The sequence below is a fragment of the Chrysochloris asiatica genome, unplaced genomic scaffold (genome assembly GCF_000296735.1).
Source record: "Chrysochloris asiatica unplaced genomic scaffold, ChrAsi1.0 scaffold00003, whole genome shotgun sequence".
NCBI lineage: Eukaryota > Metazoa > Chordata > Mammalia > Afrosoricida > Chrysochloridae > Chrysochloris > Chrysochloris asiatica.
Genome location: NW_006408521.1, coordinates 27,697,267 through 27,716,415, shown reverse-complemented (window position 1 = coordinate 27,716,415; position 19,149 = coordinate 27,697,267). Strand labels below are relative to the sequence as shown.

Genomic DNA, 19,149 nt, shown 5'->3' with positions numbered 1-19,149 from the left:
CAGGTGAGGGGGGCCAAGCCCGATAGGTGGGTGGCCGGGAGGACCGAACTGGGGATGGGGTGCTGCTTTCTGGATCCTCAGAGCTGCCCTGGAGACTGACCCCGGGCTTTGTTCTGGGCGTTGTGTTTTGCTCTGGCCCTTGCCAGCAGCTCCTCCGCTTAAGCCATAGAGAGGGTCATGCAACCTCTTTGAATGGGGATCTGCAGTCTGAGCCCAACGACCTCTGGGAATCGGGGATCACTGGGACCCTCGATTGCAGCTGTCCTAGGTGCTGAAGGTTCGTCCTCGAGGTCCGAGCCCGGAGGATGGTCCCCTAACCCCCATACACAAGAGTGGGGTGTGTAGTGAATGGCCCTCAATCCCTATTTCTCTCACACTGCTTGAAGTTCCGGGGACCACTGTAATCCTATCGCTACTCTCTCAGCCTCTATTGGGGGGCGGGGACCAGAATAGATAGATGACTCACATGAAAGCAAAATAAGGAGTGAAAAAGATGCTCCCACCTGACATCTTGGGAAAATGGCTTCAAACGTCAGACATGGTGCCTGAATCGGACGTCTGTCCAAAAGTGGGGGATGTGGGAGACTTAAGACATAATAGGAGGGCAGGATGCTTACGACAGGGAAAGAAGGGAAAGTTCTGGGGCACCACTCACATCCCCTCCCTAATTCCGGCTCTTCTCAGGCCTGGAGCGCACACTTCTGAGAGGCAGGCTCTGAGGACCTCCGAGACGCTGAGACTCCAGTCCCGCACAAAGGTTCATGGCACCCCCTGCACGCGGGGTCAATCTCTGGAGGGCCAGCAGATTCCTTCTGTACGTGTAGGGCCCCCGCCACGACCCTGCTGCCATGGCGCACAGTTTCACAGTGGGTTTCGACCCGCTGGGCCTAGGAGACCTTAGCTCCGGCTCGCTGAGCTCCCTCTCCTCCCGGGGCCACCTGGGCAGCGACTCAGGCTCGGCAACGCGATACCTGCTGAGAAAGCAGCAGAGACTGCTGAATGGGCCCCCCCGCGGAATCCGAGCCTCCTCGCCCATGGGCCGCGTCATCCTCATCAATTCCCCCATTGAAGGTGGGGATTGGGCCCAGGCTTGGGAGGCTAAAAGTGTAGAAAACAGACCGACAACCGAGACCTTAGTGGAAGGAGTGGAGCCAATATGGAGGGGGGAACACAAGAGATGGGAAGCTTAGGGATATGCGGGACCACATGGAATTCATACACTCCTGTTCACCTGCCCTGGCCTCTCCTCCAGGCCATCCTTAAGGGATCTAGGATCCTAGAGCAGCCAGAGGTGGGATGGAGGGGCAGAGAGGCGTGTGTGTGTGTGTGTGTGTGTGTGTGTGTGTGTGCCATGCCACCTCCCAAGTGGGCTGAACATAGTCTTGAATTGACCCCTTCCTCCCATTGACTATCTTTTTCCAATCTGGTGTGCTTAATACCTCCAGCTGGGCAGCTGGGCAGCTCAGGACAGGCAAGGACATCCCGGAAATTCAGCTCTGTGCTGTGCTTTGAGGAGTCAGGGTCCAGTTGGGCAGACAATAGTAAAGATGCTGAATGAGGGTGAAGCAGCAAATGTTCAGATGATGGGAAGACCAGAGACAAGGCTCAATTCTCATCTTCCAGAAATGGACAGTTTAGCAGGGGTTTGAGACAGAGCAAGGACAAAAGCTGAGGGTGGGGTGCAGATATCTTGGACAAAGACTGGAAGTGAGAAACCCTGGAGCACAGTGTGGCGGGCACATGGGAGATATACCCTGACTGCAGTGACAGATGTGAAGCGACAAAGAGCCAGTGAGCAAAACAGGACCCTGAATGCCAGGGGAGGAGCCAGGGCCCGGGCTTTCTCTGGGCAGGACCAGACAAACATCTCCAGCTTCCCTTATATCTCTCACCCAGAAGGGCTTCCCTGATGGATCCCAAACTGAACTGAATTTTTAGACTGTGTTCCTCCTGCCCTCTGGCCCCTGGTGGGCCATGCATTCAGAAAGCATGCTCACCTAGTCATCCACCAGACTGTGTCTCACCTGCAGATGAGCAACAAGATACTGCTGAGGGTCACCACTGTCCTTCTGATCAGCAATCAGAAGTTCCAGAGGAGTTAGGAGACATGGAGGAAACAGGCACTGTAATACTGGCTTTGTTAGTTCTGTTTTAGTAAAAGAACCCTAGATCCCCAGCCCCTCACCCACCATGCCCAACTATGATGTAAGCGCTTCTTCTAGAAATTCCAAGATTGCTTTATCCCTTTACCTCACCCTCACCCTAATGTCCCCTGTAAAACTGACCACATCCTCCCAGAGAGCAGCACCTCCTTGCAGCTGAAGGGCAAAGAGCTGCTCAAACCATCTAACTCCAGCCTATATGGTCTGGGAACCTCTGAGCTCAGAATGCTCCCGTCTGCCTGAACACAAACATTTCCCAACTCACCACAGCCATATTATTAGTTAGAACCACCTCAGGGAAATAGTGTCACTGGTAAGGGAGAGACAGTGACAATGGAGAAACAGTTGCAATCCCTATTATACCATGAGCTGATGAAACTCAACTGGCCCCAAAGAAAATACATAATCTTTAATCCAGATCAGCCCTTTCTCCTCATCTCCTAGTTGATTCATTTGTTCATTCATCCATTTATCCTTTCATTGAAAAAATGCTTAGTCAATTACCAAGCACTGTGTAACATACTGGGAATGCATTGGTGGAAGAGAATGAAGGTCAACAGTTCAAAACCTCCAGTTGCTCTGTAGGAGAAAGATTGCTCCTGTAAAGATTTACAGTCTTGGAATCATTATACAGGGTCGCTATGCGTTGGAACTGACTTGGTGACAGTGAGTTACCATAATTGAATTTACAGTCTAGTGGAAGGAGACAGTAAGTAATATATAAATAAGCAAGTAATGAGAACAGATGGTAAGAACTCTGAAGATAACAACTTGTGTAATTTGATAGAGCAATGGTTCTCAAACTTTAAAGTGAATGAGAATTTCCAGAGGGCTTGGGCTTTACCTCCAGAACTTCTGATTTGGTGGGTCTGTGGAAAAACCCAAGAATTCACATTTTAAACAAGTTTCTGGTGATGCTGATACTATCGGTCTGGGGACCATACTTTGAGAACCACAATAAGAGAGACTAAGGGACTTCTATAGGTAGGACTGTTTGAGAAGACTTCTTGGAGAAAGTGGCACTTGAGCCAGGAGCACAATTAGGAGAAGGCCTTCTTATCTGGGCAAGAGTAGTCCAGGCAGAGGAAACCCTGACAGAGCCTGGCCTGTATAGAGAACTGACAGAGCCTGGCTTTGCCGGTGTGGGCAAAGCTCAGTGGAGGAGGGGAGAGTGGCCACAGGTGAAGGCAGAGAGATAGGGAGAAGAACATCAATGAAGAATCTTGCAGGGCATGGGGAGGAGTGTGGCTCTTGTTTTAGAAGCACAGAGAACTGTCAGAAGTTTTTCATCAGGGGAAAATCATGATCTACTTGAAAAGTGGATTGTGTAGAGAATAGCTAAAGGAGGGAGTGTTACGATGTTGTTGTGGAGTCCCAGAAAGAGAGGCTCATGGCCTGGTTTAGGACAATGGAGGCTGAGGAGGTGCCATCCTTGGAAGTCTAAGTACCTGGGCTTCAAACCTTGGGTTTGATGTTCCTCTGGGCCAGGGAACAGAAGAGAAAGAGTGTTAGGGGAGTTAGAAGGGAGGAAAATGTTCCTTGGCTAGGGTTGACACGGTCCTTGAGGACTGTGCAGCTCTAACCAATTGGGAACACCCAGGATCTCCCAAGTGTAATTCTGCACCATCCCTGCCCACAGGCTGTCCTTGAGGATCTCTTCCTGAGCTGCCCTGATCATGCCTTGTAACCTGATTTCTCTTAGGTCAAATAGAGGGGTGTGTGTGTGTGTGTGTGTGATTTTCTCCCCCCTCTCCAACACCTCTAGAATAAGCCTTGCATACAGAAGAAATCTCAACTGAGTCTCACCTGGGAACCCATCTACCTTTCCCATCTCCTCACTTCTCTCTAAGTAGAGGACCTTCTCTAGGACCCTCATCAGTGCTCCTTTCTGAACCCTCCACCTTTCCAAATCTCACTTATCTTCCTCCTCCAAGAAACCTTCCCTGAGTAACCCAGAGGACAGAGCTTTGCCCACACAGTGGAGTTAGATAGAGGCAGATTTGTGCTCTGTGTAAGGGAAGCTAGGTCTGCCCTCTGTGGGGTCAACAAACACATCTAGGTCTTCCATGAGAGAATCCTTCAGACATCTACAGAAAGAGCAAATACACCATATTTTCACAAATAACATGCCCTTACAAAGAACATGCATACACTTACAACACGCAGAGCGCGAATAGGAAACTAGCATGCAAGGGGGTTTTCAAAACCCATATGGCTTATGTTATTTTTACAAAAAATAAGTTACTTATTTCTGCTGCTGAAAAGCCCAGGATGGAATTTGGACCCTTCTTTTCTGTCCATCTGATCCTTAAAGTGGCAGAATTTTTAGGAATTTGGCCTACTTCAGGAGTATGGGCGTGGGAAGCATTGGACCCCCATCCCTCACCCATGATGACAGAAGGAAAACTATGTTTTCTAGCATGGAGTCCTGTCCTTCTGTTTTCTCTTGTTCCATACCTTCTCTGACCCATAATCTCAAAAACATCTAGAGGGGACTCAGAAATTTCCCCCCCACCCACCCATTTAGAGCTCTAGGTACTTGTTTGGCTACCTCCATCAGCCCGACATGTATAGGTTCTGAGCTGGGAAGCCCTCTCTGGCCAGCATGAATATGGGGGTCATGTCTATGGTTCCACCCCCACAGCCAACAGTGATGAGAGCGACATCATTCACGCAGTCCGGGTGGAGAAGAGTCCAGCAGGGAGGTTGGGCTTCAGCGTGCGGGGTGGTTCTGAGCATGGCCTGGGCATCTTCGTCAGCAAAGTGGAAGAGGGGAGCAGTGCTGGTGAGTGGTGCCCCTGCCAGTGATACCCTAGACTAGAGGATATGACCCCCACTTTGGCAGGGTGGTGGGTATTGTTGTTAGTGATGGGGGACAGAGTCCTCAGTTCTGGAGGGCCTGATTCAATGGGGAGACAAGTCACCCTCAGAGTAGAGTGGGGTAAGAGACAGGCCCCTAGTCTAATGGGGGAAGTAGGGACTCCTAATGGGGAATCCTCAGTCTGCTAGAGGAAGCTCAATCTTACCTTGGGGATCTTCAGTCTGATGAGAATGCTCAGCTCTACCCTGAGCTACCCTTCTTCTGAGCGTTCCCTGATAATCCTCCTCATCCCTGGTGTAGAGCGGGCTGGCCTGTGTGTGGGGGACAAGATCACGGAGGTGAATGGGCTGAGCCTGGAGAGCACAACCATGGGCTGTGCTGTGAAGGTGCTGACAGGCAGCAGCCGCCTGCACATGATGGTGCGGCGCATGGGCCGAGTGCCGGGCATCAAATTCTCCAAGGAAAAGACCACATGGTGAGCAGTGTCCCACCCGGCCCTGCCTTACCTCACCCGCTACCACCCAAAGCCCACTGGCAGGAGAGGCTGAGACTGGCCTTTGCAAAGGGCCTGGCTAGGCTAGCATGCCTTCTGTTCCTCCTAGATGATGGACTCCTAAGACTCCCAACCCTCCTCCCTACAGCTCTGCTCTCCCTGATGCCAGTGGGCCAGCCCTCCACATTGCTGCTGCTCTGAAACATGGGAGAATCTAGCACCTTTCCCATAGGGAGCTTGGGAGGTTTAGGGATGGGATTGGCACATTGTAGCTGCTCAATTAAAAAGAGGTGCTCTGTATGCCCCTAGAGTCCTGGTGTGGCATTGTAGGATAAGCCCTGGACTGTTAGCCACAAGGTCAGTGGTTCAAATCCACCAGCTACTCTTCAGAAACCCTATACTGGATAGCGCTTAACAACAGACAATATGTATACCTTATTGAAGGGTCCAGGTCTGGGGATTTCCCCAGAGGCAAGACCCCTTTTCCCACCCCTCTTCCTATGCAGTTGTCAGGCTGCTGGGAGGAGAAGAGAGGGGTGGTGAAGGAAAGCAAGCACAAACTAATGATCCCTTTTTGTTGGCCCAGGGTGGATGTGGTGAACCGCCGATTGGTAGTAGAGAAGTGCAGCTCCACACCGTCCCCCAGCAGCTCAGAGGATGGCGTGAGGAGGCGTATTGTTCACCTATACACAACCTCTGACGACTTCTGCCTGGGCTTCAACATCCGTGGGGGCAAGGAGTTTGGTCTGGGCATCTATGTGTCCAAGTGAGGACTGGGGTGGGGAGTGGAATGGAGTAGGGCTGGGGTAGAACTAAACAAGAGGTCTGAAGTGGAACCTGGGAATGGGTCAGTAAATGAGGCCTGGCCAAAGACATGTGCAAGAGAAAATCAAGAGCAGAGCCTGGGGAGGGGAGCAGAAGTCACAGGAGGTGGAGTCAAGGAATTTGACTGCGGGATCCTATGTCCTTCTGCCCCATTCTCACAATTCTGTTACACTTGAGCACATTGCTGCTGCCACTGTGTTAATCCACCTCCTTGGGGGTCTTCATCTTTTTTTCTGACCCTCCACTTTATCAAGCATAATGTCCTTCTCCAGGGACTGGTTCCTCCTGTTGTGCACAGGGTCACTATGAGTCAGAACTGACTCAACAGCACCCTGTTTTCAAGAAGTAGGGGGTCTGGAATAGGATAAAGAAGGGCAGGGGCAGGTGGCCTAGCACACTGACACCCATCTGCCTGCAGAGTGGACCATGGTGGGCTGGCTGAGGAGAATGGCATCAAGGTAGGAGACCAGGTCCTGGCCGCCAACGGTGTCAGGTTCGATGACATCAGCCACAGCCAGGCGGTGGAGGTGCTGAAGGGCCAAACGCACATCATGTTGACTATCAAGGTGGGCAGGGCTATGGGAGTCAGGGAGGGTGACTTTAGTACTTAATGATGCCCATTGTTCTGCGCTTTATAGGACATTTTCACAGCTATATGGGAGGTAGGTGGGCATTGTTCTTATTCTCATTTTGCAGAAGAAGAAACTGAGGCTTAGAGAGGGAACAGACCTCAGGAACCATAGTCAGTTATTCAGCAGGCCAGTGGCAAGGCCTGGTTTCAATCCTGCTGCCCAGATTCCTAGGGTAGTGCTCCTTCCTATGAGTGGTAGAGGCCTAGGCTCGAAAGGAGAGGGTGGGGTGGTAGTTGTGGTTTGGGGCAGGACCTGGGTGGTGGGCATCCTCAGGACTCCAAAGGAGGGCTGGGCTGGGGGAGATTGGATTTCAGGGGAGGCAGCTGGATTCATTATTTATGAGGACCAAGTCCTTCTGGCCCCAACTCATGGAAGAAGTGATGCCTCAGGCTCTTTCAGAGTCCAGCGCTGGCCCCTGCTCCACCTTTATTCTTTCCCCACAGCTCCACCCATCTTGTCATTCAGTGTCTCTTCTCTCCTATTCCCATCTCTCCCATTCCCAATTTCTTCACCTCCTTCCCCTAAAATGATCCCAAACATTCCTCCACACTCCCACCGTGCCCCTCATTCATCAGTTCAACAACATTTTTTTAAATGCCTACTATATACCAACCACAATACCAGGGAATACAGCAGTGAACAGGAGAGACAAGATCTTTGCTGCTGAGGGAGACAAACAAATAAATAAATGAGATACTTGCAGACTGTGACAAATGCTATGAGTATAAGGAAATTGAAGTCCTGGTATGGCACCATAGGATAAGAAACTAGGCCACAAGGTCAGTTTGAACCCAAAGCTCAGCAGTTCAAATCCACCAGTAGCTCCTTGGAAACCCTATACAGGGTGACTATGAGTTGGAACTGACTCGAGGGCACTTAACGACAGCAAGAAGAAAATTCACAGAAAGATGGGATGATTTAGAAAAGGCCCCTTTAGGCTGGACAGGGCTCTCTGATGAGGTGATGAATGATAGGAAAGTAGGATCTAGCCATATAATAGACAGAAGGAAGAAATTCCAGGCAGAAGGAACAACTAGTACAAAGACTGTAAGGTGCAAAGAACTTGGCATGTTCAGAAATAAAGTGGCAAGTGTGACGAAAGCATGGTGAACTTTGGGGGAGAGAATGGGGCTGAAAAGCTTATTTCAGTCCCATCACTCCCTAATTCTTACCCTTCGTATTGTCCATGCACCCACGTCCTCTTTTGCCCACATGCCTTCCCCAGGAGACTGGCCGATATCCTGCCTACAAGGAGATGGTTTCTGAATACTGTTGGTTGGACCGATGTAAGTGGCCCAGGCCCCAAGATTAGAGAAAAAGGATTGGCCTGAAGATGGGGTGGGCTCTCTGAAGAAAATAAAGGCTCTAAAGTCACTCAGCAATTGGGTCCGGGAGATTGCTTAGCAACCTGTCCCCCAGGTCCTGTAGTTTTATCTGCTTGTACCCTCCGCCAAGCCCAGGGGTGGTTGCAAGCCTGTAGCACCAGACCAGACCCCTGAGACAGCTCTACCTCCCCTCTCTTTGCAGTGAGCAATGGGATGTTGCAACAGCTGTCCCAGGCCTCCGAGAGCAGCTCCAGCGTCTCCTCCTACGCCTCCAGCGCCCCCTACAGCTCGGCTGAAGGTTCGGGCTCTCTGCCCTCCGACCGCATGGACGTCTGTCTTGCGGCAGAGGAGCCCGTCAGCCGTGGGCCAGGCTGGGGACGAGCAGACACAGCCATGCAGACGGACCCCGATGTGGGGGGCCTAATGGAAACCTGGTGCAGCGTAAGGCCCACGGTCATTCTCAGGGATACGGCCATCCGCTCCGACGGTTCCCCCTCTGCCCGCCGCCTTGACTCTGCGCTCTCTGAATCCCCCAAGACTGCTCTCCTGCTGGCCCTCAGCCGACCCCGCCCCCCCATCACACGCTCCCAGAGCCACTTGACCTTATGGGGTACGTGAGGAACAGATGGCTGCTGCATTTTCTGCAGCCTCTGGTAGAAAACCTTTCCTGTGCCCCAATCTCTGCTCCAGTCCCTGGCCCAACCCCTACCCCAAACCTGTCCCGATAATACACTCACCCCAACTCTGGCTCCGTTTTACACTAGGCTTGGGCCCAAACCCACCCTCAGTCCCAGCCCTATCTCCAGCCTCTCCATCCCAGGCTGCACCCTAAACTGTACACACACACACTCGCTCTCAATTGCATCAACTGACCCTCAGTGGAAACTCCCCACAGTGTTTGCTGTGGGGTAGTGGGAGGGGGTAGAAGGTTGGAGGTCCTCACCCCACCCTGAACGACTGCAGATCCTGCCTACTTCCCGTACTCCCCTTTCTCTCTGCCCCTTCCCATACCCCTGCCCATTCCCCCCTCCTTCCCTTCTGCCCACCCTCCTGTCTCCTGGTGCTCCCTCGTGTCTGCAGAGGAGAAGCAGCGGAAGAAGGAGAAATCGGGGTCCTCTGGGGAGAAGGGTGCCCTGCAGCGCTCCAAGACGCTGATGAACCTCTTCTTCAAGGGAGGCCGACAGGGGCAACCAGCAGGGAATGGGCGCAGAGAAGCCTGGACTCTAGACAGTGGGAGCTCAGCCAAGTCCCGCCCTCGCCTGGACATGGAAAAAGGTAAGTGCTGACTTGATCAGATAGGACAGTGATAACATCCACCAGCTTTGGCATCTAGCAGTTCTGGGTTTAAATCAAGCTAGCTACGAATCACCACTCAACCCCTGTGAGTCTGTTTTCTCCTCTGGAAAGTGAAAATAATAATACTTAGATCTTTAGGAATAGTGAGGAATAAGTGAATCTGTGAATGTACATTACTTAGCATACAGAAGATCTGACACACAGGAAAGGCTTAGAAAATATAGTGATCATTGTTATACTGCACATCACCCCGTTTTATTGAAGGGGACACTGATAGAGTAACAGCAAAACAAGGAAGTAGAAAAGTTTGAATCAGACCCCAGGGCTTTTGAAGATGTAACATTCCTTTCCTGGAGCATCTGGCTTCACCTTCCTACCCCACAGGTCTTAATTCTAAAACCATCCTTGAACAAGGTCATTTCTAGATCAGGACCCAGACAGAAGGGCCCATCCCAAGCTGTGCTCATGTTAAGGGCTTACTGTGGACCCTCACAAGCAGCTCTCTCATGTCTCTGGTTGAGGTTCAGAGACTAGACAACAGGGAATGAATGAAGACTCTTCAGGATGCATGTGACAGATACTCAACTCCAATTAGCTTCTTGGCTTAGCTACTGATTCAAGCTGGGTACAAAAGTTTCAAGAAGATCATTAAACATCTGTCCCCTCACCTTTGGTTCTACCTTTCTGTGGGTTGACTTCATTATCATATAGGTTTTGCCCACCTGGAGGTAAGAGGGCCACTTAGCAACCTCAGATGAGAGAGCTCCTTCAACAGTTCCAAGCTTAAGCCCTATGGTGGGTTCTCACTGACCCAGCTCACATCACATGCCCAGCTTCGCATCCACTATGAGAGGAAAAGAGAGAGAGGGCTTTTATATAACTGCCTGGGCCATGTGATCAACCTCAAGTACCTAGGCTGAGAAAGGGGATGAGGTGGGAGATCTCAGGTGAAAATCAGGGTACTGTTTCCAGAAGGAGGTGTGGATGTTGGGCAGACAAAAATAACCAGAGGACAAAGATCTGGAGCCTGCTCAACCCCATGTTCTGGGGTTTCAAGGTGACAGTCCCATGGGAGAGAGAATCTCTTTAAATGAGAGCAGTCCAACCCTTCTGCTTCAACCCATTTCTCTTCCCACAGCTCCCAGGGCCCTGCCCTCTCCCAGTTCTCCTCCCACCTCTCTGGTCACTCCTTCAAAGGCTCCTCTTTCTCCCTCTGTCTCCTGAAGGTAGGTGCTCCTCCAAACTCTGTCCTTGAGCTTCTTCCCTTATACATTTGCTTTCAATTGAGTGTACACAGGCAGGGTTCAGGCTGCACCCTCTCTTGATCTAGACCCTTCACTGTCTCCCATGGCTAATAAATGAAGTCCCTTAGGGCCTGGCCTCTTGCCTCCTATCCAGCCAGGCCTGAGTCCTCCCAAGCCCCATTCTGAGACTGGGGCCAGGACTTGTGGCTGAGTCGCTTTCTTTTTCTTAGCAGGGGGAGTGGGGCCTGTTCAGAAATTTGTCACCTGGAGACTAAGACGTGGTAAGTCATGCATTCTTTTACTGAAGATTGGCTTTCAGTACAGGCGTCCTGGTGGTGTTGTGGCTTAAGTGTTAAGCTGCTAACTTGAAAGGTCAGTGGTTCAAACCCACAAGCTGCTGAGAGGGAGGAAGATGAGGCTGTCTGCGCCCTTAAAGATTTACATTCTGTGACTGGATGAAGTAGAGCTACAGATGGGGGTGAATGCTAGGGGATAACTATGGGATTTGGTGCTAAACTCGGCTGGTGACAAACATAGGGAATCCATCAGATAAGGGGGTGAATACTGAGGAGCAGCTAAAAGAAGATAAAATTTACTGGTAAATATTGGGTTGAAAGAAAAAGGATTGTATTGGGGTGCATTGTTGGGGACTGAGGGACTTGGGTTGGAACTCCCAAAGAAAGCTTTTGAGGAGATGAGGGAGCCTCTTCTAGGATCCAGTGGGGGATAGACTGATGTGAGGGGCCAAGGACAGTGTGTTGAGGCTCCTTTAAGGAACAGACTAATGTGGTGGTCTGTTTGGGGGACTCAGGGGACTGGGTTTGAAGCTCCATTGGTGGGAGACCATGATGACAAACATCTGGGCCATCAAGGCTATCTGGACCCTGCAGCTTGTCTGTTTTGGACCCTGGCCTCCCGCTGAGGGAAGCCCTTCCCCCTCATGGACCCTGGTTCTTCATTGCGGCCTTTTGCTCTTGCTCCGTTGTAGAACGGGAGAGGGGCCGGGCCCTGCTCTATACCAGGTCTGGGAGCCCCTCCAACCAGCTGCCCAACATGGATGAGCAGGTGCAGGCCTGGGAGGGCCGACGGCCCCTGATTCAGGACCTGGCCCGGCGACTGCTGACAGATGACGAGGTGTTGGCAGTCACTCGTCACTGCTCTCGGGTGAGTGCCCACGCAGCCCCAGTTCCCGGTCACTCAGTCACCCAAGGCCTCAGTAATTCACCTGGTGGTTGTTTTGTGCCGTGGAGTCGGTTCTGACTCATAGTGACCCTGTATTGGGTTTCTCAGGTTGTAAATCTTTTGTTTTGTTGTTAAGTGCCGTTGAGTCGATTCTGACCCATAGCGACACTGTATAGCGTTTCCGAGGAGCAGCTGGTGAGTTTGAACTGCCAACCTTGCAGTTCGAAAGGCTTTGCAGTCTGGTGCATTAACTCACAGCACCATACCAGGAGCAGAAAGCCTCATCTTTCTCCTACTGACTGGTAGATTCAAACTGCTGACGTTGTGGTTAACAGCCCAACTCATAACTCACTACACTACCAGATCTCCTACCTCAGTCACCTAGTCCTTCATTTGTTGAAGTTACTACCCACTGACCGGGCTCCTAGTATGGTGCTGTAGGACATACAATGGGCTACAAAACCCACCGGCTGCTCCTCGGAAACCCTGTACAGGGTCGCTGAGTCGGAATCAACTCAATGGTACTTGACAATAACAACCCACTGAGCAGTGTCTGGACTCAATGCAGAGAGGCTTATGGTCAATAAAAACAGATGCTCCCCCAGCTTCCCTCCTCAAAGCTAAGTCAGGAAGGGGAGCTAAACAATAACTGTTGTTGTTGTCAGGTGCCATCGAGTGGGAACTGACTCATAGTGACCCCATGCACAGCAGAACGAAACAATGTCCGATCCTGGGCCAACCTCACTACTAGAACCTTCTAAATACATGGGGTTACCATGAATCGCCTCAACAACAAATAACAATTAACATCTAGAGCGATAGAACATGCCAAATGCTATGAAGGGAAAGAATATAAGAAAATAATCCAGGAGGCACAAATTAGATGGTGTAGTCTGGAAGGCCTCTGTGAAGAGGTGATACTTAAACTGAGGAGAGAAGGAGCCAGAAAGTAAAGGGAGGAGTTGGGGGAGAGATTTCCTCTAATCCCCTGCCTCTACTCTCCTAGAAGCTCCAGCCTTTCACCCAGGCCAAACCCCCTTCCCTGTTATCCAGGTAGCTAATCCTTTGTCCCCATACATACTTCAAGGCTTCCCCAGCACATACACTGTGCTTCTTCCTTCCCTTCCACTTCAATCAGAACCCAAGGACCCCAAGGTGGGATGGATATGAGGGAGAGTTTGTAGCCTGTGACTAGGCCTCTCCAGGTGGATTGGAGGGTCCCCCATCTCCCTCTTCTTGGGATGGGCTTCCTGAGGTGAACACTGCTCCGGGCACACATAAGCCTGTTGTGCAAGGGCAAGCAGAGAAGTTTCAGGAAGGCTTTCACCTACCCCCTCACCTCGGCCAGGGTGGGACTGTACTGTGTGTTTGTGTGATGTGTGCATTTGTATGTCTGTAGGGCTGGGTGTCGAGGTGCCTGGGTTTGTGCTGACATGACTGTACAATTGTATCTTTGTGTATGTGAGCCTACACATGTCTGGCTAAGCCTATGTGTGTGTATGTTGAGGTAGCTTTCACAGTCCACTTTGAGCCCAGTTAGTCTGCAGCTCTGGGCTCTGACCACTAGGGGGGATCTGTGTCTGTTTCTTTGATTGGCTCTTTCTCTGCCTTCCTCCACTCCCCCTACCCTGCCTGAGCCAGTAACTCCTCTCTCTGTGCCCTCAAATCACCTGGGAGCTTTATATACCATTCAAACCTGACCCAAGCCATGCCCACACCAGGAGATCACACCATCTGGGTGGAGCCTTGGCCTGAGGGACTAGTAAAGCTCGCTTAGTGACTTGGATGCATATCCTTGAACCTCAAGCTTGTCCCCTTCCTTCGTTCTGAGCCATCTCTCCATAGCTGCCAGACCAAGCCTTATAAACTACCTCTCTTACATCCCTCACTCCCATCCACCCCCACCAGCAGCCCCTATCTTTGGCAGAATAGAATACAAACTCCTTACCCTCACATCCAAGTATCCCCCAAGCCCCGCTCTCTCATCACCCCCACATCTGACCCTTTCTCAACCTGAGCTTTCCTATCATCTTTCCATGGCCCCACGTAGTTATAACTGCACAACTCTAGAGGACTAAGCTACTCAAGGGTCATAGTCACAAAGCTGCGCAGCCTGCCAGGGAGGCTCTCTGTGTACCCCACAATAAAGACAGATCTCTAGCTGCTCACTATTCCACAGCACACGTGAAGCACTTTCCTCCCAGCTTCCATGCTGTTGCCTCCATCTGTCCTGAGATAGTGTCAATGTCATTGTCTCTTGGAGACCACTCTGATCTCTTTCCTTCTCCTCACACCCCTCACCCCATCACCAGTGCGTTGTAGTTCAATGGATCACGTGACTCATTCTACCCTCCCCCCCCCACACACACACACACACACTCCCAGTAGGTTCTAGGGTAGGGTCTTCATTGTGTTCCTACTGCCTAGTACAGGGTCCAGCACTAGAGTATGGAATGCAGGTCTGTAGATTGAAGTGTGTGTACATTTATAGCATATCTCTCTCCAGACAAAAGGAGGTTGTGTCCTTGTGTGTAGGTGTGAGTCCCTCTTACTTTGGCCCTAACCACACATACTTCATATTTTATGTATTTCCAGATACTTGTGAATGACTCGCCTTGCCCAGAAGGGCATGCTCTTTCTGTGTCTGTGCCCACAGGGGATGCTCTGGGGCTGACTATGTCTGTGCCTCCTCACCACAAGTGGGTGGCTCCCAGAGTTCCATTCGAGTTGGTGGCAGTGGGGAGTGGCTGTGGCATCCTGGCAGTGCCAGACAGAGGGGGCTCCACCCCCATGGTACTAACTAGAGAAGCTTCCTGTAGAGCAGGGGTGGGGAATGTCCGGCCTGCAAAGTTATTTGGTCTGGCTCTGCCAAGGCAATCTCAGTTCCAACCATCACATGGTTGTTGTTAAGTGCCATCGAGTCAGTTCCAACCCATAGCCATCCTGTATAGGGTTTCTGAGGAGCGACTGGTGAGCTTGAACTGCCGACCCTGTGGTTCAAAACGGACTTTGCAGTCCAGTGCATTAACCCACAGTGCCACACCAGGACTCCTGTAACCATCACATTAAGGGTGAATTAATTAAATATTTGACCAAATATAGCAGGCTAAGTTTTAAATTAATAATTTTGTATGGCCCACAAATGATGTTATAAATTTTGGCAGAAAAAAACCCTGTATAGGGTTTCCAAAGAGTAACTGGAGGATTTGAACCCCCAACCTGGTAGTTTAAACAGAACTTGCAGTCCAGTCCCTGGCCAGGAAACAAACCCCAGGCCACAGTGGTGAGAGCGCCAAATCCTAACCATTAGAACAGCAGGGACTGTTGGGCCTTGAACTGCCGACCTTTCAGCACCACCCCAGGACTCTCCTGAACAGCCTTAATTTGTCTGTCTTTGTTCTGAGATAGGCTGAGACTGTCAGGCCTACAGTCTAGTGTTTGGCTTGAATTCCTTCTTTACCCAAGATTCCATCCCTTCTCATACTTCTTATCTGTGTGGCCTTGGCAAAGTCCTCCACTCTGAGCCTTAGTTTCCTAATCTATGAAACGGGAATCACTAATCCAGTTGTAGGACTAAATGGAAAGTTCTGGTATAGCAATGGAGATAAATACTGGACTGCTAACAGCAAGGTTCTCTGGTAACGTAGTGGTTACAAATTGGGCTGTGAGCTGCAAGGTCACCAGTTCGAAACTACCAGCTGTTCCCTGGTAGAAAGATGAGGCTTTCTGCTCCCGTAAAGATTTCCAGCCTTGGAAACCCTGTTCAGGGTCGCTATGAGTTGGAACCGACTCCACGGCACATAACAACAACAACTGCAAGGTTGGTGGTTCAAAACCACCAGTCACTCCTAGGAAACCCTGTAGAGTCTGAGTTAGAACGGACTCAACGGCACTTAACAACAACAAAGCTAAATGAAAGTCTTGGTGAGGCGCTGTAAGAAAAGCACTGGACTATAAACTGCAAGGTTGATGGTTCAAACCCACCAGTCACTCCTCAGAAACCCTATACAGGGTCACTATGAGTTGGAACCGACTTGACAGGACTTAGTAACAATAGGACTAAATGAAAGGCTGTCTGTAGAATGCTTAGACCAGTGCTTATCCCAGAACGGTTTGTTATTTTGCTATTATAGGTCTATTATTATTATTTCAAGCTCTTATCTAATCATCTAGATAAGACCATCCTGTGGACAACCTGGGGATGGAGAGAAACTTTCCTAAAGCTTGGAGGGGTCGGTGGAACCCAGGGCCTCTACATGCCCTGGTATTTACCCTCTCCCAGTTCTGGAAGTCCCCACTGCTATCTGACCTGTGGTCCCTCTGTCTGCAGTACGTGCATGAGGGTGGTGTGGAGGAGCTGGTGAGGCCCCTGCTGGCCATTCTAGACAGACCAGAGAAGCTGCTGCTGCTAAGGGACATCAGGTGGGGAAAGGGCCAAGAAGCAGCTGGGATGGGGTGGGGAGTTCGAGGTTTCCAGGGCTGAAGTCTGCTCAACATCTTCAGAACTGAGCCTTAGCTCACTCTCTACCTCTTGGTCTCTCCCAGGAGTGTGGTGGCCCCCACAGACCTGGGCCGCTTTGACAGCATGGTGATGCCTGTGGAGCTGGAGGCTTTTGAGGCCCTCAAGAGCAGGACAGGTCAGCTGGGGGGGCAGGACTTCGGCATCTTGAACCCTGCCCCCCAAGCAGGGATGAGGGTGGGTTTCCCAGTGGAAAGGGGGACCGAGATTGCTAGAGATCCTTTAGTTGTGTCCAGCAAGGAACCTGACTCTTACCTGTCCCTCTCTGCAACCAGTGCGGCCTTCCGCTTTACGGCAAGCCCGGCAGGACTCACCACCGAAGCGTCACCTCATCACCCCTGTGCCTGGTCAGTCACAGTTCCAGGGCCTGGGAGGACTGGGAAGGGTTCAAGGGTCTCCTATTCCTGCCCGTCACGGAGCAGTTGTAGTTGGGTGGTACTGGAGATTTCTGGGAAGGAAAGCCCCTCAGAACCATTTCTATCACGGTCATTCACCACCTGCACTATGATTTACTTAATCATTGTTTTGCAACCCACTCACTTTTAAAATTTAGTCTTGTACTACGCAGTAATCTCTGAGAAACCATCATTTGGTGTGCTATTTATATTTTCTCAGACACATTAAAATAAAACTGTAACTATACAACAGAAAATATTAAAATACTCTTGAGTATTATCATAGAATTGGAGTCCTAGCCTGGTGCTGTAGGATAAGCAATGAATCTCAAGGTCGGTTTGAACTGCAAGACTGGCAGTTCAAACTCACCAGTCACTCCTCAGAAACCCTATACCGAGTTGCTATGAGTCAGAACCGACTTAACAGCACTTAACAATTATAGTAGAACCTGTTTGCCTGCCCCAGTGGGAGGTGGCCCTCACCAACTGGCTGCTGTGGGGCCGGGACAAACCTAGGCCTGCTTCTCCCAGGCCCTTCACATACAAAGGAGAGGGCTGAGGTCTGGAAGGATGGTCTGGGCTGAGGTAAGGAGGGAACAGCCTGACCTTGTATCTTTTCCCCCAGACAGTCGAGGAGGCTTCTACTTGCTGCCTGTGAATGGTTTCTCAGAGGAGGAAGATGATAGGGAGCTCAGGGAGCGGCTGGGAGGCCTCAAGGTCTCCCGGAGTGCCTCTGTGTCCCACCATTCCCACAAAGGGATCCCCCCTCTCCAAGATGTGCCAGTAGATGCCTTTGCCCCCCGCCAAAGTGCCTGCACACCCCATCCCCAGCCACCTCCCATTGCTCCTCGGCCCCCAAGGCCTAACTGGCTGCTGACAGAGCCCCAGACCCATGAGGACCCTCAGCACTTCCTGAACCAGGGATCAACCCAGAGTCACAGTCGAAGCCACAGCCGAGGCCGAGGCAAGTCCCCTGGACGGAGGCGTTCCCCGTCCCCTGTCCCCAGCCCCAGCACAGCCAATGGACGCTACCACAAGCCACGGAAGGCCAGGCCTCCTTTGCCACGACCTCTGGATGGGCAGGCAACCAAGGCAGGGGACAATCAAGGGTCATCCGAGAATGAGACTGGCAAAATCCCAGCCAAGGTGGCAGCCCCAAAGACCCCCAATGGGGAGCTGAGGACAGTCACGCTATCCAAGATGAAGCAGTCCTTGGGTGAGTCCAAGTGGGGCTTGGCCTGGTAAGATGGACACTTGAGTTTGGGTGAGGTTGGTTGGCTTGGTTTGGGGGTGTGGCTAGGGGGCCTGGGCCTAAGAAAATACCCCAGGGGGGTTCTATATTTTAAAGAGTTTGAAGACTGGAGGACCAGGATTTTGGATTGAATTGAGGTTCAGGTAATAACAAAATTTGAGGGTTTGAGAGAAGTTGGATTGGAGCTTGGAGTTATAGGTTTTGGGGTGTGGATACAAGCTCAATCAGTGTTTGTCCCTCTCACTAGGCATCAGCATTTCTGGGGGCATTGAATCCAAGGTGCAGCCCATGGTGAAGATAGAGAAGATCTTCCCTGGAGGTGCTGCCTTCCTCAGTGGGACGCTTCAGGTGTGTAGAGCGCACCTAGACTCTCTAGGCTCAGGGAAGGCAGTAGGCTGGGACAAAGGCATCCTCCAGCCAGACATGTTGAGACTAGGCCACAGAAAGAGGCTTGGGGCAGGGGACAGGCATGCAAGATGAGCAGTCCTAGGGGAAAAAATCTGTCCCCTCATGCCAGCCTGAGCCTGAGGGCGGCCCATCCTGTTCCACCCCAACCCCCAAGGGACAAAGGGCCATTGTCCATCCCCCTCACCCTGCCCCCCAATGGCTCCAGGCACAAAAGTCCCATTGTCCATCCCCCTCCACCCAGATGGGGGCGGAGTATCCTATCTAGTAAAGGTGAAAGGAGGCTGCCTTTAAGTTGGGTGGTAGGGTGAGGGGTGACCTGAGGGGAGGGCTGATTCTTCCACTCCATCCTAGGCTGGCTTTGAACTTGTGGCAGTGGATGGAGAAAGCCTGGAACAGGTGACCCACCAGCGAGCAGTAGACATCATCCGCCGGGCTTATCGAAACAAGGCTCGGGAGCCCATGGAGTTTGTGGTCAGGGTTCCTGGGCCCAGTCCACTACCCTTACCCTCTGACTCATCAGCCATCACAGACCAGCACCTTCCTCCTGTCCCATCCCCTGCCCACTGACCCCTATATGCTATTCTAATCTGCTTCC

General features: G+C 51.4%; 1 protein-coding gene across 1 annotated transcript; it reads left to right on the top strand.

The window, feature by feature from the left end:
• The first annotated feature begins 681 nt into the window (after positions 1-681).
• PDZD7 (PDZ domain containing 7) lies at positions 682-19,121 on the top strand. The gene is made up of 16 exons (XM_006831471.1): positions 682-1,071; positions 4,807-4,947; positions 5,284-5,458; positions 6,063-6,242; positions 6,720-6,867; positions 8,159-8,219; positions 8,461-8,868; positions 9,339-9,533; positions 11,029-11,079; positions 11,787-11,962; positions 16,311-16,402; positions 16,526-16,617; positions 16,775-16,846; positions 17,520-18,110; positions 18,394-18,494; positions 18,906-19,121. Exons 1-16 carry the CDS (start codon positions 849-851, stop codon positions 19,119-19,121), a joined length of 2,922 nt encoding a protein of 973 aa, XP_006831534.1. The 5' UTR covers positions 682-848.
• The last annotated feature ends 28 nt before the right edge of the window (positions 19,122-19,149 follow it).